This window comes from Pleurodeles waltl, chromosome 3_2, assembly GCF_031143425.1.
Source record: "Pleurodeles waltl isolate 20211129_DDA chromosome 3_2, aPleWal1.hap1.20221129, whole genome shotgun sequence".
Lineage (NCBI taxonomy): Eukaryota > Metazoa > Chordata > Amphibia > Caudata > Salamandridae > Pleurodeles > Pleurodeles waltl.
The window spans coordinates 211,305,381-211,328,047 of record NC_090441.1 but is presented as its reverse complement, the minus strand read 5'-3'; the positions used below and the strand labels follow the sequence as shown (position 1 = coordinate 211,328,047).

The window sequence follows — 22,667 nt, the reverse complement described above, 5'->3', positions numbered from 1 at the left end:
GAAACTGAAATCATCTCTGGCCCTTAAAAGCCTGGGTAGAAGCCTGTGGGCTTCTAATGATAGAAGCTGCCAACCTCAACAGGTACCCATCTCTGAAGAAATAAGGGGCCTATTTACAAGCCCCTTGTGCCACCTTGCGTCCCCCTCGCATTATTTTTTTTTTACTCCAAAGTGGCGCTAAGGTGGCCTTTTTCCCCACGCCAGAGTTACAAAGTGGCGCAATGCTTGCATTGCGCTACTTTATGAACCCTTGCGCCACATTATGGCAGCGTCAGTCATAATGTCTGCAAGGGGGGCATTCAAACGCAGGGAGCCATGAAAAAATGGCACTTCGAAATGTAGAAGATTTCACTGTGCCATTTTTTCCATAATTTTTACCACCTGCCAAGGCAGGCATTAAAATGACGCACCCATAGCAACCTATGGCAACCTGTTTTTGATGCTATTGCAGCAAAGCGCCACAATAGCATCAACATTGTTGACGCTATTGTGCAAACAACCAGCATGGTGCGCCGTATTGTAAATACGGGGCAATAACGGTGTTGTTAGGTGGTGATAGGGGGATGCAAGAAAAGCGGTGTATTGGGAAACGATGAGCCACTTTCTTGTAAATCTGCTCCTAAGTACTCTAACTGTCTCACGTGAGGCGGCTTGAAGATTCTTTGACATACACCAAACTTGCACAAGTGAAGGGCACATACTTCAAGAGTAGATGGGTGGTGGGTCTGCTTTATACTGAAGCTACCTTGCTTGAACATCCCAAGGCCTCCAGGCCTAACCTTTCACGGTCCAACCCTCAGTCGTAGCTTCAGAAGGGATGGTTCCCAGAGAAGTGTAGCCCAGAAGTGAGAAGGACAGATTTCTGTATCGACAATGATGAAACAAGACTGGAAAACTTGAGCATTTTCCTTCGCGGCAGACAGATGCGAGCAAGGGTCGCCACACAGCCCTGACAGTCTGTGAAACCAAACACGGCTCTGAGAAAGATCCATTCAGGCGGGAAGTATCCGACTGAACTGACCTGCACACTCATTCTCCCTCCCTAGAAGATTGGCTGATGTCTCAGTCATCAGGCCCGGGACTGAACGGTCCTTTATGGCTGCCCCGTTGAGTCTGTAGTGGTCGTCAAAGGTGGGGAGGGACCAAGAGTAAAGCTTTATCCAGATGTTCACAAAACCAATTTAGGACTTTGTGGGCCACGGCTTCTCAATCTTCTGAAACTGGGGGCGACCACTGTACAAGATGCCTGACCAGGGGTAACAGATTCATCGGAGCCCAAGGCAGCATCCATAGGCAAGCTGCCATGTTGCCCTGAACCCTTCACCAGTCCCAAGCTGTTGCTTCTGTTTGGCTCAATAAAGCTGGTAGTGGGGCTGTTCATTTCACCTTTCTCTCAAGAGGCAGAAACACTTGACTCAGGCCTGTCCGATCAGCTGAATATTTTGAAGGGTCGCACTTGAGGCTTCTTAAGGTGAAGAAGAAAGTTATGCTTTTGCAGAGTTCTAGACACTCTTGAGACGTCTTCACAAGCCGTAGGAAGAGAAGAAGCAGAGACTTACCAATGATTTAGATAAGGGTACATCTGTGTATTCTGAGCTTGTAATACATCTACCTACCCACCTAAAAACTCTTGGTGCTCAAAGGAAGCAACTGGAACTGAGAGTGTCTCCATGGGACGCGAAACCTGAGATATTGTCGCATGAATGGGAAAGATCGGGGTGTGCGCCTAGCAGATCCAGTGAAGCGGGTCTTGTACCGTGATCACTGATGACCACTGGGATGATCGGCTGTAGAGACACCATCTTAAGTGCAGATGTGGAGTGAAAGAATTGACTGTCTTTAAGTCTAGCAACGTTGATGATTTTTTAACCTGGAATAAAATTGAATAAGAACCTGCCTTGGTCCGGCCCTCGGAACTTGCAGAATCACTGCACTATATCTTCAACGCCCCCAAGAAGAGATTCCTGGAGAAGTGCACACAGAGGGAACTGGGGGACTGGAAGCTGTGTCCTGAGGCTCCCAGAGCTGTGCTCCATCTCCTGTCTGTGATTTCAAACACCCAAGTGTCTGTGATTGAGCATTACCAGGTCTGAGAAGATCCTTCAGGTGTTCTTCCTCAGGACCCGCTGTAACCTGCTGATAGTCATGATTTCAGGAGGGAGGCACCGGAGCTGCGGGGGCTTGCCGGGGCTTTCCTGAGACGGCGGCTCCCTGTACATGATCGCTTTCCAGGAGGGCTACCGATACCCTGAAATGGCAACGAAGAACTAAACTATATTCTAGAATCTAAAGAAGAAAAATGTCGGAGGCACAAAATCTTTGCTAAACATTGATATTTTTTTACAATTAAAACATGGCTTTTCCATAATACCATGTTTTAGTGACTCATGCGTGACGCTTCATCAGCACAAAGAGTGAGATATCACTGATGATGAGCATCCATCGATGCATAATAAGTTCCTGATTTTCACTCTGGGGCGTATTTACAAGCCCCCAGCGCCTCCTTGCGCCACCCTAGCGTAATTATTCCTACACTAAAGCGCCGTCAAGGAGGCCTTTCCCCGCGCAAGATTTACAAAGTGGCGCAATGCAAGCATTGCGCCACTTTGTAACCGCTTGCGCCACATTAGGCCTGCACCAGGCTAATGTATGCAAGGAGGGTGTCCCCCATTAGGAGGCCTAGAAATATGACGCAGCGAAATTTACGAAATTTCACTGCACCATTTTTGCCCCTCATTTGTAACACAAAGTTGATGCTCCCATTATTTCCGATGGGCCTCCCCACGCATTGCTGGACTAGCGCCGTAATTTTTGGCGCTAGTCAGCCAATGAGCTACAATAGCTATTGTGCTTACATGCACCATGGTGCGCTGTATTGTAATTTACAATGTTACTATGGTGATGTTAGGGGGCGCAGGCGGGCACAAGAAAAGTGGCGCATCATAGCTAATGTGCCACGTTCTTGTAAAATGCCCCTCTGTATCTATGAGTAGTTAGGCTGCAAAGGTAAAGCTGTTCGGTATGGTTGTTGATCACCAATAATGTCTCACTCAAAACGGATATGAAAGCCCTTCATAGATCTGTGTATTACCTTCTAGAACCCAACGACCATCCCTTTCCAATAGGAAGGGCTGGCATCTGAACTTTACAGCCTCCACTGAATTTCTTAGAGGACAATAAATGGTGATCAAGTAAACTGAAGTCACATATGTAAAGCCCTTTGAGGTGTGTGGTGCATGGACCATCCATGAACCAATCCAGAGGTGCCTTCAAGGTGCTGGAGAAGCACCTTAAGCTAGGTGTGCACACATGTACATATACTATATGCCACATAAGCACTGATTATACTCCCGCCAACAAAATATATAGAAGGAATCAGACCAGCTGCTCCATTACTGTCTAAATGGATGAACAATCTTCTCCTTGATGCACCTGTTCTTGCAGAATGTGAAGGTTTCCCGCCAGTGACTGAGCTCCTTCTGTAGCAGAAGCAGATGCTTTTATTGCAAGTGTAGATGTAGAATATACTCTTTCCACTGCCACCTCATCGTTCTTATCGAAAATCTGCAGGTCTAAGCTCTTCAGAAAGTATGATCCCTTGGAGAAACAAGAATCTGGGCAATAAATCAATCTTCACAACTGAAGGATATTCTCTATAAATTGCTCGACAGGTAACACCTTACCAGAAACCTGGGGAATGAAGACTGTTCATTTTCCTACCACTCACGAGACATTATATTTTGAACCCCTTTCAGGGTCTTCCTTGTGGTGACGCATACGCAGATGAGGGACCGACAAGTGTTTCCCTACGTCTGAAAAACCTGGCATAGCTCGGTGCCTTGCATACAATGCCTCGTCCGGCTCTACGTCGCCCCTGCGAGGAGCAGAAACCCTTGCCACCTTCGGTGGTGGAGGCCCCTTCCTTGCTCGTAGATCCACCTCCACCACTTGCTCAATCATCATCTGGATTTTATTTAAAGATTCGACCTCGCCAGAATCCTCCAGCTCTTGTCTCTTAAGAACAGTGTTCGAGGCTTCACCAGGTTAAAAATAATGGGATTTCTCAATCTGCTTATGGAAACTGATAGCCACCAAGAGAACACCAGGGCTTCCAGATACCGACCAATGCTCCCTGCATCTGTAGCAGCTATAGTGACCAACTATCGAGACTCACCGAGATCTAGCAGACCACTAACCGGGAGGTAAGGGCTGAGCAATGAACCAGGCATTAGCTTCTACGGCCCGCTAGCGCACGGCCCTACCATGACATAAAATGAAGCTCTTACCTCCAGCTTGAAGACAGGGACCTCGCTGTGCACAGAAGCAATACAGGTAATGAAATGGCTGCAAAACAAGGAGTAGTCGAGCCCCTGACTGGAAGAAGCTCCCTGAGCAGTTTGGCTTTTAATATTCATGCTGGGATACAAGAGTTGTTTCTGTGTTACGAGACAGAAACCTTAAATTGTGGGGACTGGGACGAAGAAGACAGAAGAGGAGGTGAGGCATTTTTAGTTTGTTGTAGAGGTCCCTTGTTCAAATATCAGTTGTAATGTGTTAAGGCAGGCTATCTGTCACTTCTGCATGGTGTTGGCTATGAACCTTGATTAACCTACTCACAGAGTTGCAACCTGTGGTATGAACTATAGGAACTGCAGCTTTGTACTTGATTGCTTTGTTTCGATTCTTAACTTCAATATATGCTATTGGTGATGAATGAAGTTTAACTTTCACCTTCAAGGGGTTAGAGGGGACAAATCAGCTTTTAATTGGAACTTCATATTTTTATTCTACTTTTTAATATGTTTGTGCTGCGATAATGGTTGGATAACCAACAGCAAATGAAGAACGTAGTGCCTGGTTTTGTGGTCGCGAATCCTGTGATTCACGAAAATATAGGTTCTGCGATCGCACAGCAACGAGACACTATCTACTAAAGACACATAGAAAGGTCAAAAAACAGTTTCCAGCTCTAAAGTGGCTTTTGCAAGACACCCCAGCTCACAAAGGATAGGGGCATGTGATGGGGACCCTCTCTTCTTTGGGAGTCAATATCCACTGCATGAAATACCTGAGACCGCAGTAGTGGTTGAAAACCACTGAGGTCTTACCAAGGTCTGAAAGGAGGTGGTAACTCATTCGCAGAGTGGAATCTGTGCCCGGAGAAGGGCATCATCCTTGTGGATGGTGGCTGTAGGCACGCGGGGAACAGACAGTGGTGCATGGGACCACAGCGTGCTCTCCCGATGCCATGCGCTGAATGCCCACTTTTTATTTTAGAAATAGCCCGTTGCCCACTGACGAGCTGCCTTAAAAAACACAAAATGTTGTCCATTTAGAGAATGCAAGTGCAGGAAGGCAGGTCTGCTGTCCTTCAAAGGCCTCATAAATGTTAATCATACAGGGGTTTTTGTGTCCCCTGTGTGGGGGTGTTTTGTGACGCAGCTGATAAGTACATCAGTAGCTCTGCCACGTGAAGGTTCGGCCGCAAACCATTTGACGTGCAAGACATCGACTGTTTAGAGTCACCTCCTCTGTACATCAGGCCCTTCCTATTCAGACATCAGGGGTTGTACCCAGGCCTCATGGTATGGATGGAGAATAGATGTGTTTTCAAGGGGTGAAGTTCACACATTGTGACTCTGGGAGGCGATGGGTCACGTTTGGCGATAGTCTTTGGAAGGTGTGGTTCTGGGATGTGGTCAAGATATGGATTATAGTGAATGGTGTTTTGTGGCTATTTAGGGTCTCTGCTTTGGGGAATTCTTTAGATAACGAATGCAAGAGCTCATCAGAGTTCCTCTGCATCTCTCTCTTCACCTTCTGCCAAGGAATCGACTGCTGACCGCGCTGGAAGCCTGCAAAACTGCAACAAAGTAGCAAAGACGACTACTGCGACCTTGTAACGCTGATCCTGCCGCCTTCTCAACTGTTTTCCTGGTGGTGCATGCTGTGGGGGTAGTCTGCCTCCTCTCTGCACTAGAAGCTCCGAAGAAATCTCCCGTGGGTCGACGGAATCGTCCCCCTGCAACAGCAGGCACCAAAGAACTGCATCACCAGTCCTCTGGGTCTCCTCTCAGCACGACGAGCGAGGTCCCTTGAACTCAGCAACTCTGTCCAAGTGACTCCCACAGTCCAGTGACTCTTCAGTCCAAGTTTGGTGGAGGTAAGTCCTTGCCTCCCCACGCTAGACTGCATTGCTGGGAACCGCGTGTTTTGCAGCTACTCCGGCTCCTGTGCACTCTTCGAGGATTTCCTTTCTGCACAGCCAAGCCTGGGTCCCCGGCACTCTAACCTGCATTGCACGACCTCCTGAGTTGTCCTCCGGCTTCGTGGGACCCTCTTGTGCAACTTCGGGTGAGCTCCGGTTCACTCCACTTCTTAGTGCCTGTTCCGGCACTTCTGCGGGTGCTGCTTGCTTCTGAGTGGGCTCCTTCTCTTGCTGGGCGCCTCCTCTGTCTCCTCACGCAATTGGCGACATCCTGGTCCCTCCTGGGCCACAGCAGCATCCAAAAACCCTAACCGTGACCTTTGCAGCTAGCAAGGCTTGTTGGCAGTCTTTCTGCACGGAAACACTTCTGCACGACTCTTCACGACGTGGGACATCCATCCTCCAAAGGGGAAGTTTCTAGCCCTTGTCGTTCTTGCAGAATCCACAGCTTCTACCATCCGGTGGCAGCTTCTTTGCACCCACAGCTGGCATTTCCTGGGCATCTGCCCACTCCCGACTTGATCGTGACTCTTGGACTTCCACAGGTACTCTCGTCAGGAAATCCATCATTTTTGCATTGCTGGTGTTGGTGTTTCTGGCAGAATTCCCCTATCACGACTTCTGTGCTCTTTGGGGAACTGAGGTGCACTTTGCACCCACTTTTCAGGGTCTTGGGGTGGGCTATTTTTCTAACCCTCACTGTTTTCTTACAGTCCCAGTGACCCTCTACAAGGTCACATAGGTTTGGGGTCCGTTCGTGGTTCGCATTCCACTTCTAGAGTATATGGTTTGTGTTGCCCCTCTCCCTATGTGCCCCCATTGCATTCTATTGTGACTATACATTGTTTGCACTGTTTTCTATTGCTATTACTGCATATTTTGGTATTGTGTACATATATCTTGTGTATATTTGCTATCCTCATACTGAGGGTACTCACTGAGATACTTGTGGCATATTGTCATAAAAATAAAGTACCTTTATTTTTAGTATATCTGTGTATTGTGTTTTCTTATGATATTGTGCATATGACACTAGTGGTACTGTAGGAGCTTCACTCGTCTCCTAGTTCAGCCTAAGCTGCTCTGCTAAGCTACCTTTTCTATCAGCCTAAGCTGCTAGACACCCCTCTACACTAATAAGGGATACCTGGGCCTGGTGCAAGGTGTAAGTATCCCTTGGTACTCACTACAAGCCAGTCCAGCCTCCTACATTGGTTGTGCAGCGGTGGGATAAGTACTTTGCAACTACTTACCACTTTTGTCATTGTACTTTTCATAAGAGAAAAATATACAAAACAAGTTCAGTGTATGTACACCTAACCAAAAGGTTTTGCTTTTCTTCTCTCACTTCTTTTACTAAGTGCTTAAAAGTACCTCTAAACTTTCAAAAAGTTCTTAAAAAGTTAAAAAAGTTTTTTTCTGTTCTTTAAAAAGTTCTGAAACTTTGTTCTTCTTTTTCTGTCCCTTAAACTCTTGTCTATCATGTCTGGTACAGGCCAAACTCTTGATCTGTCCAGCATAGCTTATGACAACCTTAGCTGGAAGGAAGCAAGGAGTCTCTGCATAGATAGAGGTTTAGGGGTAGGGAAGAACCCCTCAAGACAGCTGTTGGTTCATATGCTCATTGAACAAGATAAGACCTTAGTTGGCACTTCTGGTTAGAAATTGGCTGATGGTTCCCAATCTGATCCTGGGGCACCCCTAGCAAAGGATTTGGGAGGGAATCTTTCCAACCTGCCCCTTAGCAGGCCACCTAGCATAGCTGGTACTGATGTGAATTCACATCACAGTAAGAGTGTTGCTTCACATCACAGTAATAGTGTTGCTTCTCATCACAGTAGAAGTGTCACTTCTGTAGGCCAGAATGTTAGAGTGCCATCTGTTAGGGCCAGGTCTCCCTCTGTTCATTCACACCATTCTTCTGTTTCAAGGCATGCCCAACCCACCCACCCTGATGACAGAGTGTTAGAAAGGGAGCTCAATAGATTGAGAGTGGAACAATCCAGGCTGAAGCTCAAGAAGCAACAGCTGGATTTAGATAGGCAGTCCTTTGATTTAGAAAAAGAAAGACAGAGGTTGGGGTTAGGACCCTATGGTGGCAGCGGCAGTATTCCAAATAGTCATCCTGCAAAAGAGCATGATTCTAGGAATCTGCACAAGATAGTTCCCCCTTACAAGGAGGGGGATGACATTAACAAGTGATTTGCTGCACTGGAGAGGGCCTGTGTTGCACAGGAGGTCCCTCAAAGGCAGTGGGCTGCTATCCTATGGCTATCTTTCAGTGGAAAGGGTAGGGATAGGCTCCTTACTGTGAAGGAAAGTGATGCCAATAATTTTACAGTTCTTAAGAATGCACACCTAGATGGTTATGGCTTAACCACTGAACAGTACAGGATGAAGCTCAGAGAAACCAAAAAGGAGTCTTCACAAGACTGGGTAGACTTTGTTGACCATTCAGTGAAGGCCTTGGAGGGGTGGTTACATGGCAGTAAAGTTTCTGACTATGAAAGCCTGTATAACTTAATCCTGAGAGAGCATATTCTTAATAATTGTGTGTCTGATTTGTTGCACCAGTATATAGTGGACTCAGATCTGACCTCTCCCCAAGAATTGGGAAAAAAGGCAGACAAATGGGTCAGAACAAGAGTGAACAGAAAAGTTCATACAGGTGGTGACAAGGATGGCAAGAAGAAAGATGGTGAGAAATCTCAAGATAAGCATGGGGATAAGGGTAAAACCAAAGATCCCACTTCAAATCTTAAACACTCTTCAGGGGGTGGGGATAAAACAAATTCTTCCTCTTCTTCTCAACCCACACACATTAAAAAGCCTTGGTGCTTTGTGTGTAAGAACAGAGGCCAGGGGATAAGTCCTGTCCAGGTAAACCCCCTGAGCCTACCACCACTAATACATCAAGCTCTAGTGCCCCTAGCAGTAGTGGTACTAGTGGTGGGACTGCTGGCAACAGTCAAGCAAAGGGTGTAGTTGGGTTCACTTATGGGTCCATCATAGAAACTGGGGTAGTCAGTCCCAAGACAGTTTCTGTCACACCTAGTGGCATTGGCCTTGCCACACTGGCTGCTTGTCCCCTTACAATGGATAAGTACAGGCAGACAGTTTCAATAAATGGTGTTGAGGCCTTGGCCTACAGGGACACAGGTGCCAGTATCACTTTGGTGACTGAAAACCTAGTGGCTCCTGAACAACACATCATTGGACAACAGTATAAGATTATTGATGTCCATAACTCCACTAAGTTTCTTCCCTTAGCTATAATTCAGTTTAGTTGGGGTGGAGTTACTGGCCCTAAGCAGGTGGTGGTATCACCTAGCTTACCTGTAGACTGTCTCTTAGGTAATGACCTAGAGGCCTCAAGTTGGGCTGATGTAGAGTTTTATGCCCATGCAGCCATGCTGGGCATCCCAGAGGAATTGTTCCCTCTCATTTCTACTGAAATGAAAAAGCAAAGGAGAGAAGGCCTGAAAACTCAGGATCCCTCTCGAACAACAGGTAAAAAGGATATCACAGTATCCCCTAACCACCCTGCCATTCAGGATACCATTCCTGTGGTGGGAGAAACCTCTCCTAGGGTGGCACCTGTTCCAAGGGAATCATCAGCTGGCATAGCTGTACTCCCTGAGTTGAAAGTACCTCTCTGTGGGATAACTAATATTGGTGAGAAAAAGAGCACCATTTTAGTTAACATGGAGCATCCCTCCAACCCTCCCAGAGAAACTTTAGTGCAGAAACCCTGCACTGCCTCACAACACTTAGGACAGCATCCCTGCCCTAGTGTGGAGCTCATAGGACAGCATCCCTGCCCTACTCCAACTCAAGAGAAACAGCATCCCTGTTCTCTCTTCCAGCCATATGGACAAAGTTTTTGCCCAGCTATGGCTTTTCTGAGACAGCATCCCTGTCTGGCATTTTCATCACTACAAATAGGTTCAGTGGATAACTCCCACTGCTCTAAACCAAAACTTACTGATAGAAACTCTGAAAATATATCTTCACATTGTTGCTTAGCTAAAAAAACTTCAAACAGGGTGGTTTACATCCCCACAGGGAAGTAACCATATAGTGGATGATAAAGGGAGTAACCAGACTATTGCAGAGCTACTCTCTACTTATCACCACTTAGACAATAAAGTCTCAACTGGCCAAGGTTAGCCTTATTGTCCTTCGTTTGGTGGGGGGGGAGGTTGTGTGAGTAAGTAGCCTCTTTCTAGCCTTGTTACCCCCAGTTCTGGCCTGTTTGTGAGTGTATGTCAGGGTGTTTTCACTGTCTCACTGGGATCCTGCTAGCCAGGGCCCAGTGCTCATAGTGAAAACCCTATGTTTTCAGTATGTTTGTTATGTGTCACTGGGACCCTGCTAGCCAGGACCCCAGTGCTCATAAGTTTGTGGCCTATATGTATGTGTTCCCTGTGTGATGCCTAACTGTCTCACTGAGGCTCTGCTAATCAGAACCTCAGTGGTTATGCTCTCTCATTTCTTTCCAAATTGTCACTAACAGGCTAGTGATCAATTTTACCAATTTACATTGGCATACTGAAACACCCTTATAATTCCCTAGTATATGGTACTGAGGTACCCAGGGTATTGGGGTTACAGGAGATCCCTATGGGCTGCGGCATTTCTTTTGCCACCCATAGGGAGCTCTGACAATTCTTACACAGGCCTGCCACTGCAGCCTGAGTGAAATAACGTCCACGTTATTTCACAGCCATTTTACACTGCACTTAAGTAACTTATAAGTCACCTATATGTCTAACCTTTACCTGGTAAAGGTTGGGTGCTAAGTTACTTAGTGTGTGGGCACCCTGGCACTAGCCAAGGTGCCCCCACATTGTTCAGGGCCAATTCCCCGGACTTTGTGAGTGCGGGGACACCATTACACGCGTGCACTCTACATAGGTCACTACCTATGTATAGCTTCACAATGGTAACTCCGAATATGGCCATGTAACATGTCTAAGATCATGGAATTGTCACCCCTGGGGAGACAATTCCATGATCCCCTGAGTCTCTAGCTCAGACCCGGGTACTGCCAAACTACCTTTCCCGGGGTTTCACTGCAGCTGCTGCCAACCCCTCAGACAGGTTTCTGCCCTCCTGGGGTCCAGCCAGGCTTGGCCCAGGAAGGCAGAACAAAGGACTTCCTCAGAGAGAGGGTGTTACACCCTCTCCCTTTGGAATAAGGTGTCAGGGCTGGGGAGGAGTAGCCTCCCCCAGCCTCTTGAAATGCTTTGATGGGCACAGATGGTGCCCATCTCTGCATAAGCCAGTCTACACCGGTTCAGGGATCCCCCAGCCCTGCTCTGGCGCGAAACTGGACAAAGGAAAGGGGAGTGACCACTCCCCTGACCTGCACCTCCCCTGGGAGGTGCCCAGAGCTCCTCCAGTGTGCTCCAGACCTCTGCCATCTTGGAAACAGAGGTGCTGCTGGCACACTGGACTGCTCTGAGTGGCCAGTGCCAGCAGGTGACGTCAGAGACTCCTTCTGATAGGCTCTTACCTGTGTTGCTAGCCTATCCTCCTTCCTAAGTAGCCAAACCTCCTTTTCTGGCTATTTAGGGTCTCTGCTTTGGGGAATTCTTTAGATAACGAATGCAAGAGCTCATCAGAGTTCCTCTGCATCTCTCTCTTCACCTTCTGCCAAGGAATCGACTGCTGACCGCGCTGGAAGCCTGCAAAACTGCAACAAAGTAGCAAAGACGACTACTGCGACCTTGTAACGCTGATCCTGCCGCCTTCTCAACTGATTTCCTGGTGGTGCATGCTGTGGGGGTAGTCTGCCTCCTCTCTGCACTAGAAGCTCCGAAGAAATCTCCCGTGGGTCAACGGAATCGTCCCCCTGCAACAGCAGGCACCAAAGAACTGCATCACTGGTCCTCTGGGTCTCCTCTCAGCACGACGAGCGAGGTCCCTTGAACTCAGCAACTCTGTCCAAGTGACTCCCACAGTCCAGTGACTCTTCAGTCCAAGTTTGGTGGAGGTAAGTCCTTGCCTCCCCACGCTAGACTGCATTGCTGGGAACCGCGTGTTTTGCAGCTACTCCGGCTCCTGTGCACTCTTCGAGGATTTCCTTTGTGCACAGCCAAGCCTGGGTCCCCGGCACTCTAACCTGCATTGCACGACCTCCTGAGTTGTCCTCCGGCTTCGTGGAACCCTCTTGTGCAACTTCGGGTGAGCTCCGGTTCACTCCAATTCGTAGTGCCTGTTCTGGCACTTCTGCGGGTGCTGCTTGCTTTTGAGTGGGCTCCTTCTCTTGCTGGGCACCCCCTCTGTCTCCTCACGCAATTGGTGACATCCTGGTCCCTCCTGGGCCACAGCAGCATCCAAAAACCCTAACCGCGACCTTTGCAGCTAGCAAGGCTTGTTGGTGGTCTTTCTGCACGGAAACACTTCTGCACGACTCTTCACGACGTGGGACATCCATCCTCCAAAGGGGAAGTTTCTAGCCCTTGTCGTTCTTGCAGAATCCACAGCTTCTACCATCCGGTGGCAGCTTCTTTGCACCCACAGCTGGCATTTCCTGGGCATCTGCCCACTCCCGACTTGATCGTGACTCTTGGACTTGGTCCCCTTGTTCCACAGGTACCCTCATCAGGAAATCCATCGTTGTTGCATTGCTGGTGTTGGTGTTTCTGGCAGAATTCCCCTATCACGACTTCTGTGCTCTTTGGGGAACTTAGGTGCACTTTGCACCCACTTTTCAGGGTCTTGGGGTGGGCTATTTTTCTAACCCTCACTGTTTTCTTACAGTCCCAGCGACCCTCTACAAGGTCACATAGGTTTGGGGTCCATTCGTGGTTCGCATTCCACTTCTAGAGTATATGGTTTGTGTTGCCCCTCTCCCTATGTTCCCCCATTGCATTCTATTGTGACTATGCATTGTTTGCACTGTTTTCTATTGCTATTACTGCATATTTTGGTATTGTGTACATATATCTTGTGTATATTTGCTATCCTCATACTGAGGGTACTCACTGAGATACTTGTGGCATATTGTCATAAAAATAAAGTACCTTTATTTTTAGTATATCTGTGTATTGTGTTTTCTTATGATATTGTGCATATGACACTAGTGGTACTGTAGGAGCTTCACTCGTCTCCTAGTTCAGCCTAAGCTGCTCTGCTAAGCTACCATTATCTATCAGCCTATGCTGCTAGACACCCCTCTACACTAATAAGGGATACCTGGGCCTGGTGCAAGGTGTAAGTACCCCTTGGTACTCACTACAAGCCAGTCCAGCCTCCTACAGGCCCTCAGGCCCATATTTATACTTTTTGAGGCAAACCTGCGCCAACGCAGTTTTGCGTCAAAAAAATTTGCGCCGGCTAACGCCATTCTGAAGCACCGTGCGGGTGCCGTATTTATTGAATGACGTTAGCTGGCGTTAGCCGCCGGCGGCGTCTGGTCTGCGTTAAAAAAAACGACGTACACCAGGCAGCGCCGGCGTAGGGGAAAATGGAGCTTGGGCGTCAAGAAATGGGGCAAGTCAGGTTGAGGCAATTTTTTCACCTCAACCCGATTTGCGCCATTTTTTACGACTCCCTACCCCCATAGAAATGACTCCTGTCTTAGCAAAGACAGGAGTCATGCCCCCTTGCCCAATGGCCATGCCCAGGGGACTTACGTCCCCTGGGCATGGTCATTGGGCATAGTGGCATGTAGGGGGGCACAAATCAGGCCCCCCTATGCCACAAAAAAAAAAAAAAAAATACTTACCTGAACTTACCTTAATGTCCCTGGGATGGGTCCCTCCAGCCTTGGGTGTCCTCCTGGGGTGGGCAAGGGTGACAGGGGGTGTCCCTGGGGGCATGGGAGGGCACCTCTGGGCTCCTTCAGAGCCCACAGGTCCGTTAACGCCTGCCTTTTGCAGGCGCTAAAAAACGGCGCAAAAGCGGCCGTACATCATTTTTTTTGACCCGCCCACTCCCGGGCGTGATTTTTGCCCGGGAGTATAAATCCGACGCACATGCCTCGGAGTCGATTTTTTAGATGGGAACGCCTACCTTGCATATAATTAACGCAAAGTAGGTGTCCACGCTAAAAAATTACGCAAACTCCATGGACTTTGGTGCTAGACGCGTCTAACGCCAAAGTATAAATATGGAGTTAGTTTAGCGTCGAAATTGCGTAAAAAAAAACGACGCAATTCTGGCGCAAACGGAGTATAAATATGCCCCTTAGTGTTTAGAGGATGTGTTACTTTGTTACAAATGTGACGTACATCCTGTCTGCTTCAAGGGCATCATACCCTGTGGTGCCTTTACTAAGGTAGACAGGATATCAGTCAGGTTTGTGAGGGAGTGCCCATCTGCCAAACTCTGAATCAAGCCCGTAGTCTGTATGGCACCTCTTGGAACTTGCAGCAGACCTGGAGGCAGACAAGAGTAGTAATGCACAGTACCCTGTTGTCTTGGAAGTAGACATTAATGCACAGTACACTGCTGTCTTGGAATTAGACATTAATGCACAGTACACTGCTGTCTTGGAAGCAGACATTAATGCACAGCACACTGCTGTCTTGGAATTAGACATTAATGCACAGTACTCTGCTGTCTTGGATGTAGACATTAATGCACAGTACACTGCTGTCTTGGAAGTAGACATTAATGCACAGTACATTGCTGTCTTGGATGTAGACATTAATGCACAGTACACTGCTGTCTTGGAATTAGACATTAATGCACAGTACACTGCTGTCTTGGAAGCAGACATTAATGCACAGCACACTGCTGTCTTGGAATTAGACATTAATGCACAGTACTCTGCTGTCTTGGATGTAGACATTAATGCACAGTACACTGCTGTCTTGGAAGTAGACATTAATGCACAGTACATTGCTGTCTTGGATGTAGACATTAATGCACAGTACTCTGTTGCCTTGGAAGCAGAGGTGCACCAGCATTACAGGGTCGCAGGTCAGAAGGGCTGGGATGCGTCTCAATCCTGGGTGCTACATTGCTGATAACTAACAGGAAACCCGTACCAGTGCTGGGGGAGGATGTAGCGTAACGGCCGGAGCTGCCGACTTCAGAGCCGGGGACCTGGCTCAAGTCAGCGCCGGCTTTGGCTGCACATCCTGTGATTCTGGGCAAATCGCTCAATGTCCCAGTGCCTACAATTCAGCGCCTTGAGACCCTCACGAGTGATTTGCCGCATTTTTCAAATCCTGGATTTATTGGTTTATTTACAATTAAGATGATGGAAAAAAACAAAGTGTGATCTGGAAGTGACAACCAACAAATATTGCAAGCGTACTGGAAACATGTGTTCCTGATTCACATGCTTGATAGACAGTTCTCTGGTAAGGCATGTTCAAATCATCAGAGGCAGGAAGAGGGCATTGTGGGTCAACCGTGAGGTTCCTGCACCTCTGTGGGGTGATGAAAGATCTTTGTGTTGATAACCCTCAGCTGCAAGACTTCAGAAGGAACAAATAAAGGCTGTTTGTAAGCTTAACTGTTCTTTGTGCTTCCCTTTCCTCGCATCAGGACCTAAGCATTTCCTGCTCATCTGTGATGTCAAGGCAGAAGATGCTGGAGAGATCATGTTCCTCGCCAAGAAGGCCATAACCACAGCAAACCTGGAGATCAAGGGTGAGAAGAGGAAAAAGCAATGTACAGTAGTTCTTGGAGAGACCTGTGGACTGCGGAGGTTACTGATCCGACCTGTTGGTAGCAGAGTGTGAGAGGTTACTGATCAGGCCTGTGGGCAGCAGAGTGTGAGAGGTCACTGACCAGTCCTGTGGGCAGCAGAGTGTGAGAGGTTACTGATCAGGCCTGTGGATAGCCAAGTGTGACAGGTTACTGATCAGGCCTGTGGGCAGCAGAGTGTGAGAGGTTACTGATCAGGCCTGTGGATAGCCAAGTGTGAGAGGTTACTGATCAGGCCTGTGGATAGCCAAGTGTGAGAGGTTACTGATCAGGCCTGTGGGCAGCAGAGTGTGAGAGGTTACTGATCAGGCCTGTGGGCAGCAGAGTGTGAGAGTTTACTGGACTGACCAGTGGATAGCCAAGTGTGAGAGGTTACTGAGCAGACCTGTGGATAGCCAAGTTTGAGAGGTCACTAAACAGACCTGTGGATAGCAGCGTGAGAGGTCCACTAAGTGGAAAAAACAATGTACAGTAGTTCTTGGAGAGACCTGTGGACTGCGGAGTGTGAGAGGTTACTGAACCGACCTGTGGATAGCAGAGTGTGAGAGTTTACTGAACAGACCTGTGGATAGCTGAGTGTGAGAGGTTACTTGACAGACCTGTGGATAACCGAGTGTGAGAGGTTACTTGGCAGCGCTGTGGGTAGCCAAGCGTGAGTGGTTACTGACCAGGCCTGTGGATAGCAGAGTGTGAAAGGTTACTGAGCAGACCTGTGGATAGCTGAGTGTGAGAGGTTACCGAGCAGATTTGTGGTTAGCCGAGTGTGAGAGGCTACTGAATAGACGACCTTTGGTTAGCAGAGTGTGGAAGGTTACTGAGCAGTCCTGTGGATAGCCGAATGTGAGAGGTTACTGAACAGACCTGTGGATAGATGAGTGTGAGAGATTACTGAACAGACCTGCGGATAGCAGTGTCAGAGGTTAGTGAACAGCGCTCTGGATAGCTGAGTGTGAGAGGTTACTGAGTAGCCCTGTGGATAGCAGTGTGAGAGGTCACTGAACAGACCTGTGGATAGCCGAGTGTGAGAGGTTACTGAACAGGCCTGCGGATAGCAGAGTGTGAGAGGTTACTGAGTAGCCCTGTGGATAGCAGTGTGAGAGGTCACTGAACAGGCCTGTGGATAGCAGAGTGTGAGAGGTTACTGAACAGACCTGTGGATAGCCGAGTGTGAGAGGTTACTGAACAGGCCTGCGGATAGCAGAGTGTGAGAGGTCACTGACCAGTCCTGTGGATAGCCGAGTGTGAGAGATTAGTGAACAGACCTGTGGATAGCTGAGTGTGAGAGGTTACTGAAGAGAGCTGTGGATAGCAGAGTGTGAGAGGTTACTGAAGAGACCTGTGGATAGCAGAGTGTGAGAGGTTACTGAAGAGACCTGTGGATAGCTGAGTGTGAGAGGTTACTGAAGAGACCTGTGGATAGCAGAGTGTGAGAGGTTACTGAAGAGACCTGTGGATAGCAGAGTGTGAGAGGTTACTGAAGAGACCTGTGGATAGCTGAGTGTGAGAGGTTACTGAAGAGACCTATGGGTAGCCAAGTGTGAGAGGTGCAATTAAGAAATGATCACAAATACCCTTTTGTGAGTCAGAGAGACTTTTCTCACTCATAAAGAGATTTGTGCACATCATATGAATGTGTTTTTAAGGTTGCCATCTTTGATTTGTATTCCCTTAATGTGTCAGGTACCAGGTGACACCTGTCTGAGAGCTCTTGTATCTCTTCCCCCTGTAGAGCTTCCAGTCCGTATTGTCAAACCTCTGCGTGATAAGACGGCCAAGGCCAGACACCGGGTGATCCTCGAGTGCAAGCTCTCGAACCCGCGGGGCCAGGTTCGCTGGTCGTGCAACGACACCGAGATCAGCCCTTCTGAGAGGTACGAGGTGTGCAGCGAGGACTGTTACCGCAAGCTGATCATCCACAATGTGAACCCACAGGACGAGGCCACCTACACCTGCCAGACCTCCGGAGACAAGACCTCAGCACGACTGCTGGTGGAAGGTATGCCTCGAGGCGGATGCGTACAGTGGTGCAAGCACGGTGTGTGAGGTGGAAGTGCTAAACTCATGGTTTTAAATGGCAAAGCCAGACCCAGCAGTTACAGCTCTCAGGGTCACTCAAGGTCAGGGGTAATGCACTTAGGTCCCTGTGAAAAGAACCACAATTGAAATATAGTTGGGAAAACAAGAAAAATATTGATTCTGTAGTAACAAAATAAATATAAATGGCAATACTGACACTGAAAACAGGTACAAACAAGTAGCGCAACACAGGCGTGGGGAAGCTCACGAAGCACGCTGCTGCCCAACATACTGGGGGCATATTTATCATGGTTTTTCATTGCCCTTGCACCACACAAGGGGGCGCATGGGTGACCCAAAACCTAAGTGAGATTTATCAATCCAAACTAGGCCACCAGTGTGGCTCTCTAGGGCTTGATAGATCTAGAGTAACCCAAGGCAGCACAAATTCCTGCCTTGTGCCGCCCTGCAGCAGGGAGGTGTTCCATGGATTAAGCGTGGGTGTTCCCACACATCCACTTGTGGATTTTGACGCATTCCCAGATTTACCTTTAGTGGTAGACCTGGGAATGCATCAGAACACTACGCCTTCCCAGCTGAGGCGTAACAAGAAGAAATATTATTATTTCTCCTAATTTTTTCCTTTTTCTGAATGTGCTGCAGAGGGGAGGACACCTCTCAGGGTAGTTTTTGTGCAGGAAGTTGCCCCAAGTACACACAGATTGAGCGGGAGGCGCTAGCAATCTGGTGGCCCTGCCGGCATTTTCACTTATACCTGTGCGGGCAGCAATTCTAGGACCTGACTGACCACAAGCCAGTTGTCTCACTATTTTCTGGCACGGCCGGGAATGGGCCCCCTCGCATCGAACGGTGGGCCGTGTAGCTCCAGCTGTACATACTTGAGGTTGTGTATCGCCCAGGTGTGAACAACCCAGCGTGCTACCTATGAAGGCACCCACAAGCACAGGCTGGTGCTGGGGGGACAGAAGAAGGAAAAGGGGTTGAGTAGTTTGTGGGGATGATGGTACGTGATGCCTTCCTGTGGGTGCCTTTGATCGAGGAGATCCTGGAAGCTATGGAGCACGATCTGAGCCTTTCAAAGGCAACAGAAGCAGTCCATAGGAGGCCGTGGTGCAGCTTCTTGGACAGCGCCAAAGCACTGACTGGTGGTGAACAGACAAAAATGAGCCAAATCTGGAGGATCCGAGGTGAGCGAAGCACTAGTGGAGAAGGCCTGCTTCTTCACAGAAGGCAAATAGAAGTACCTCAAAGTCTGTGGCCATGGCTTGTTGAATTGGTCCACCAAGGCCTCCAGGGCATAGTGAAACAAAAGCACGGCTCAGTGACAAGCTATGGTTCCCAGACATGAATGACAAAGTTAGAGGCTGCCACTCCTGCACGATAACTAGCGTAGAGCCCCCGTCTGCTCCGGTAATCACAGGAGAACCATGTTGACACCATAGTCCTGTATGAGCATAGACTTTGGTAGCTTTCCAGATGGCTGCCTCACAGCCGTGGTAACAGACAGTGACACCCAGAGCCTCATTTACGAGGCCCTAGTGGCACACTGCGCCACCGGGGCGCCATTTCTTTTATGCTCCAGTCGTGCAGTGTGCCAGCCCATCGTGTGAGAGGATACAGAGTTGACCTTGGCCACCTTGGCGTGAACTCAACCCAAAGGCACTGTAGCAATATCCACCAGCATCAGTACATTAAACAAGATCAAATTAATTTTTATTTTAGGTATGGCTATGAAGTGATTTGCCTAGAATCACAGTATGCTGAAGTGACGCTGGGACTCGAACCTAGTTCCACGGTCTGCAGCTCTGACTGTTGAACTACATCAACATTTATAAAACCCTCACATTCCCCACAGCAAGGCTTAAAGGACACTTGGGCTGAGGTGACAACACCTGGCCCTCAGCATGGCCACTTCTATTCACCCCCTCCCCAGCCCACTATAGCCTCAGGGCAATGACCTGGCAATGGAGGGGACAAAAAACCACACTGCTGCTGCCCCAGGGAGGCTTAGGTGAGAATGGCCCTAGGGCACAAAACCACCTGGTCCCCCTGCGAGGCCCCTGCATAATTCCACCCTCCCCACACCTCCTATGGCCTAAACCTGAAGGCCCGGTGGGGATGACACTGCTACTGGCAGGACAGGCGATGCAAGGCAGGGGCCGAGGTGAGAATGCCCCAAAGACTAAAGCAACACCTGGCCCCCAGCCTCAATTTACAGTATGACAGGGAAGTGCCCATGATACTGGTGCCACATTAAAGAGGCCTGGCAGGGGCTTGGAAAGAAAGTAAGTTTCTTGGGCCGGTTTACAGAGGCCCTCAAAAAAACGACCACTGGTGACTCTGAGGCACCGGCCCATCAGTCAATGCCCGACTACCCGCCTTCCCAATCCAACCCTGGTGCAAGGGTGCCTTCCAATCCGACCCTGGTGCAAGGATGCCTTCCTAATCCGACCCTGGTGCAAGGCTGCCTTCCCAATCCAACCCTGGTGCAAGGCTGCCTTCCCAATCCGACCCTGGTGCAAGGCTGCCTTCCCAATCCAACCCTGGTGAACCCTGGTGCAAGGGTGCCTTCCCAATCCGACCCTGGTGCAAGGATGCCTTCCTAATCCGACCCTGGTGCAAGGCTGCCTTCCCAATCCAACCCTGGTGCAAGGGTGCCTTCCCAATCCGACCCTGGTGCAAGGCTGCCTTCCCAATCCAACCCTGGTGCAAGGCTGCCTTCCCAATCCAACCCTGGTGCAAGGGTGCCTTCCCAATCCGACCCTGGTGCAAGGCTGCCTTCCCAATCCGACCCTGGTGCAAGGCTGCCTGCGTTGGCACTAGGCAGCACATTGTACGCCGGCTCTGGCTTAAAGAACAGGAATGCACTGTATCTTGTAAATAAGGTGCATTTCTGCCCTTTTGAAGTGGCGTAGGGCAGCGCAGCAGAAATACTTGTAGTGCTGCCCTATTCCAATTCCCTGTAAGTATGCCCCTATACATAGCTGGCATCTTTTTTTGTCAGTACCTTTTGATCCCATGAAAATTTCTCATCGTTGGCAAAAGGCGCATTAGAATGAATTCATTCTCGGTTGGATTGGCCACTAGATGGCAGCGTTGCATAAGATAAACTGGTTTAAGCGCTCCTGTGCAGGACTTCAAGACGCTCTGTGTTCCCTCCTATTATTCCTTCCTACGTGATCTCTCTGCACCTTGTGTCTTTGCTTCCCTCGCTCTGCCTCACTGCCGGTGGCGGCCGCTGCAAATCTCGGGGGGGGGGGGGGGGGGCGAATGGGGGAGTGCAAGGGTTTGGGGGAAATATATATATAGTTTTTTTAAGTGCGTGTCGCTGCCGCCTCTGCCCGCTGCCTCGCTCCTTTTCTCTCCTGCCCCTGATGATGTCTCAGCAGTCCCTAGGACACCAGCACAGGCTCCCCACGCAATCCTGGCGCTGCTCTCAAGCTATACCCAGGGGCGTAGCTTGGTCAGTAAGATTGGGGAGGTCCGAGAATCAGACTGGCATACAATGTTTAAATACATTACACAACAATTTACTTAAGACCACAGCACTCCAAAAATGTATGTAGAGCAGTAATTAATAGTTTTCAAAAAGTCCAATAGTTTTTTAGATCAGTCTTTGAAGAAACTCCTCTTTAGTTCTAACCTCGTGGTATATTTATATCACTAACAAGTCCTCCTTGACTTTGATTATTAACATAAACGTCATAGGCAATGCTTCATGTAGTCAATCCATATGTTAACAACCCGTAGTCAGTCCTTGCAATAACAGCCAACACGTGCTCCGTCACACAGTGACTTTTTCAAGGCTGCGAAGAGACGAATGTATGTACTTATTGGAGAGCAGGTTAACAAACGTGTAAGGACATGACGTAGCCATATAGTGCTCAGTTGCCAAATGTGAAAGGATGTCCAACTTAGTGCAAAGGTCAGAGAAAATGCCAAATATTAATTATACCTGGAAGATTCAACCACCGCCAGGGTGAGTCACATGGCTAAGTACAAAGACACACTACTTAGGTGAACATTCAGTAAGTTTGTGTGAATATAGAAAAAACGCAACCAAAAAAAGTACACAAGAGACCCTGTGTCCGAGACAAGTCAACAAGTAAAGAGATGGTGAAAAACAATGTTCAATCCTGTCAACCTACCAGAGAAGTTGGAATGATGAGTCCTCTACGTTTTCAAATCAGTCAAATGAGAAGCTGAAAGATCATGATGTATCTACAGGTTAATGTGTTAGGAAAAGAGTTAAAGGTGTGAAGTGTAGATTGCTTACTGATCATGTAGATAATCGTGAGCCAAAGGAATTTAGAGAATATATAAACAAAAATTTGTATGAGGTTTTGCAAACAAATACCTGTGCTTAAGAAGTATGGTAGGACATCTGTCACTACATGGTCCAGAGACCATAATTTCTGTAATGTCCCCAATCTGGGCAATTCCCAGGTATTCCAAGTTATGTGGTGTTATTAGTGGTCTATAGGGCCAAGATAAGTGCTATATCTAATCAGAAAAACAGAATAAAAGGAAGGACAAAACTTGAAAACGTACATAAGGATATATATCTGTGTATGCTAGAAGAGTAAATAAGTAGTGACACTGTAAAGAAGTAACCACACTACGAACAATATAATATACACTTACAGGCGTACCCTGACTGCGTAACAAAACCAGGGAATGTGCAATCTTGAAAATATAACCTAGTTCCAATAAGAGTAAAGCTCAGACGAAAGAACAGGGAGATGCCTGCATA

The 22,667-nt window shown here is 48.3% G+C and overlaps 1 protein-coding gene across 4 annotated transcripts in view; it reads left to right on the top strand.

The window, feature by feature from the left end:
• The window catches only part of OBSL1 (obscurin like cytoskeletal adaptor 1), a 368,734-nt gene that overhangs the window by 327,713 nt on the left and 18,354 nt on the right, over positions 1-22,667 (top strand). For all 4 annotated transcript variants that reach the window (XM_069227203.1, XM_069227206.1, XM_069227205.1 and 1 more), the window contains 2 exons: positions 15,716-15,820; positions 17,607-17,873. In XM_069227203.1, coding sequence (XP_069083304.1) covers positions 15,716-15,820; positions 17,607-17,873 — 372 coding nt within the window. The remainder of the gene's footprint in view (positions 1-15,715; positions 15,821-17,606; positions 17,874-22,667) is intronic.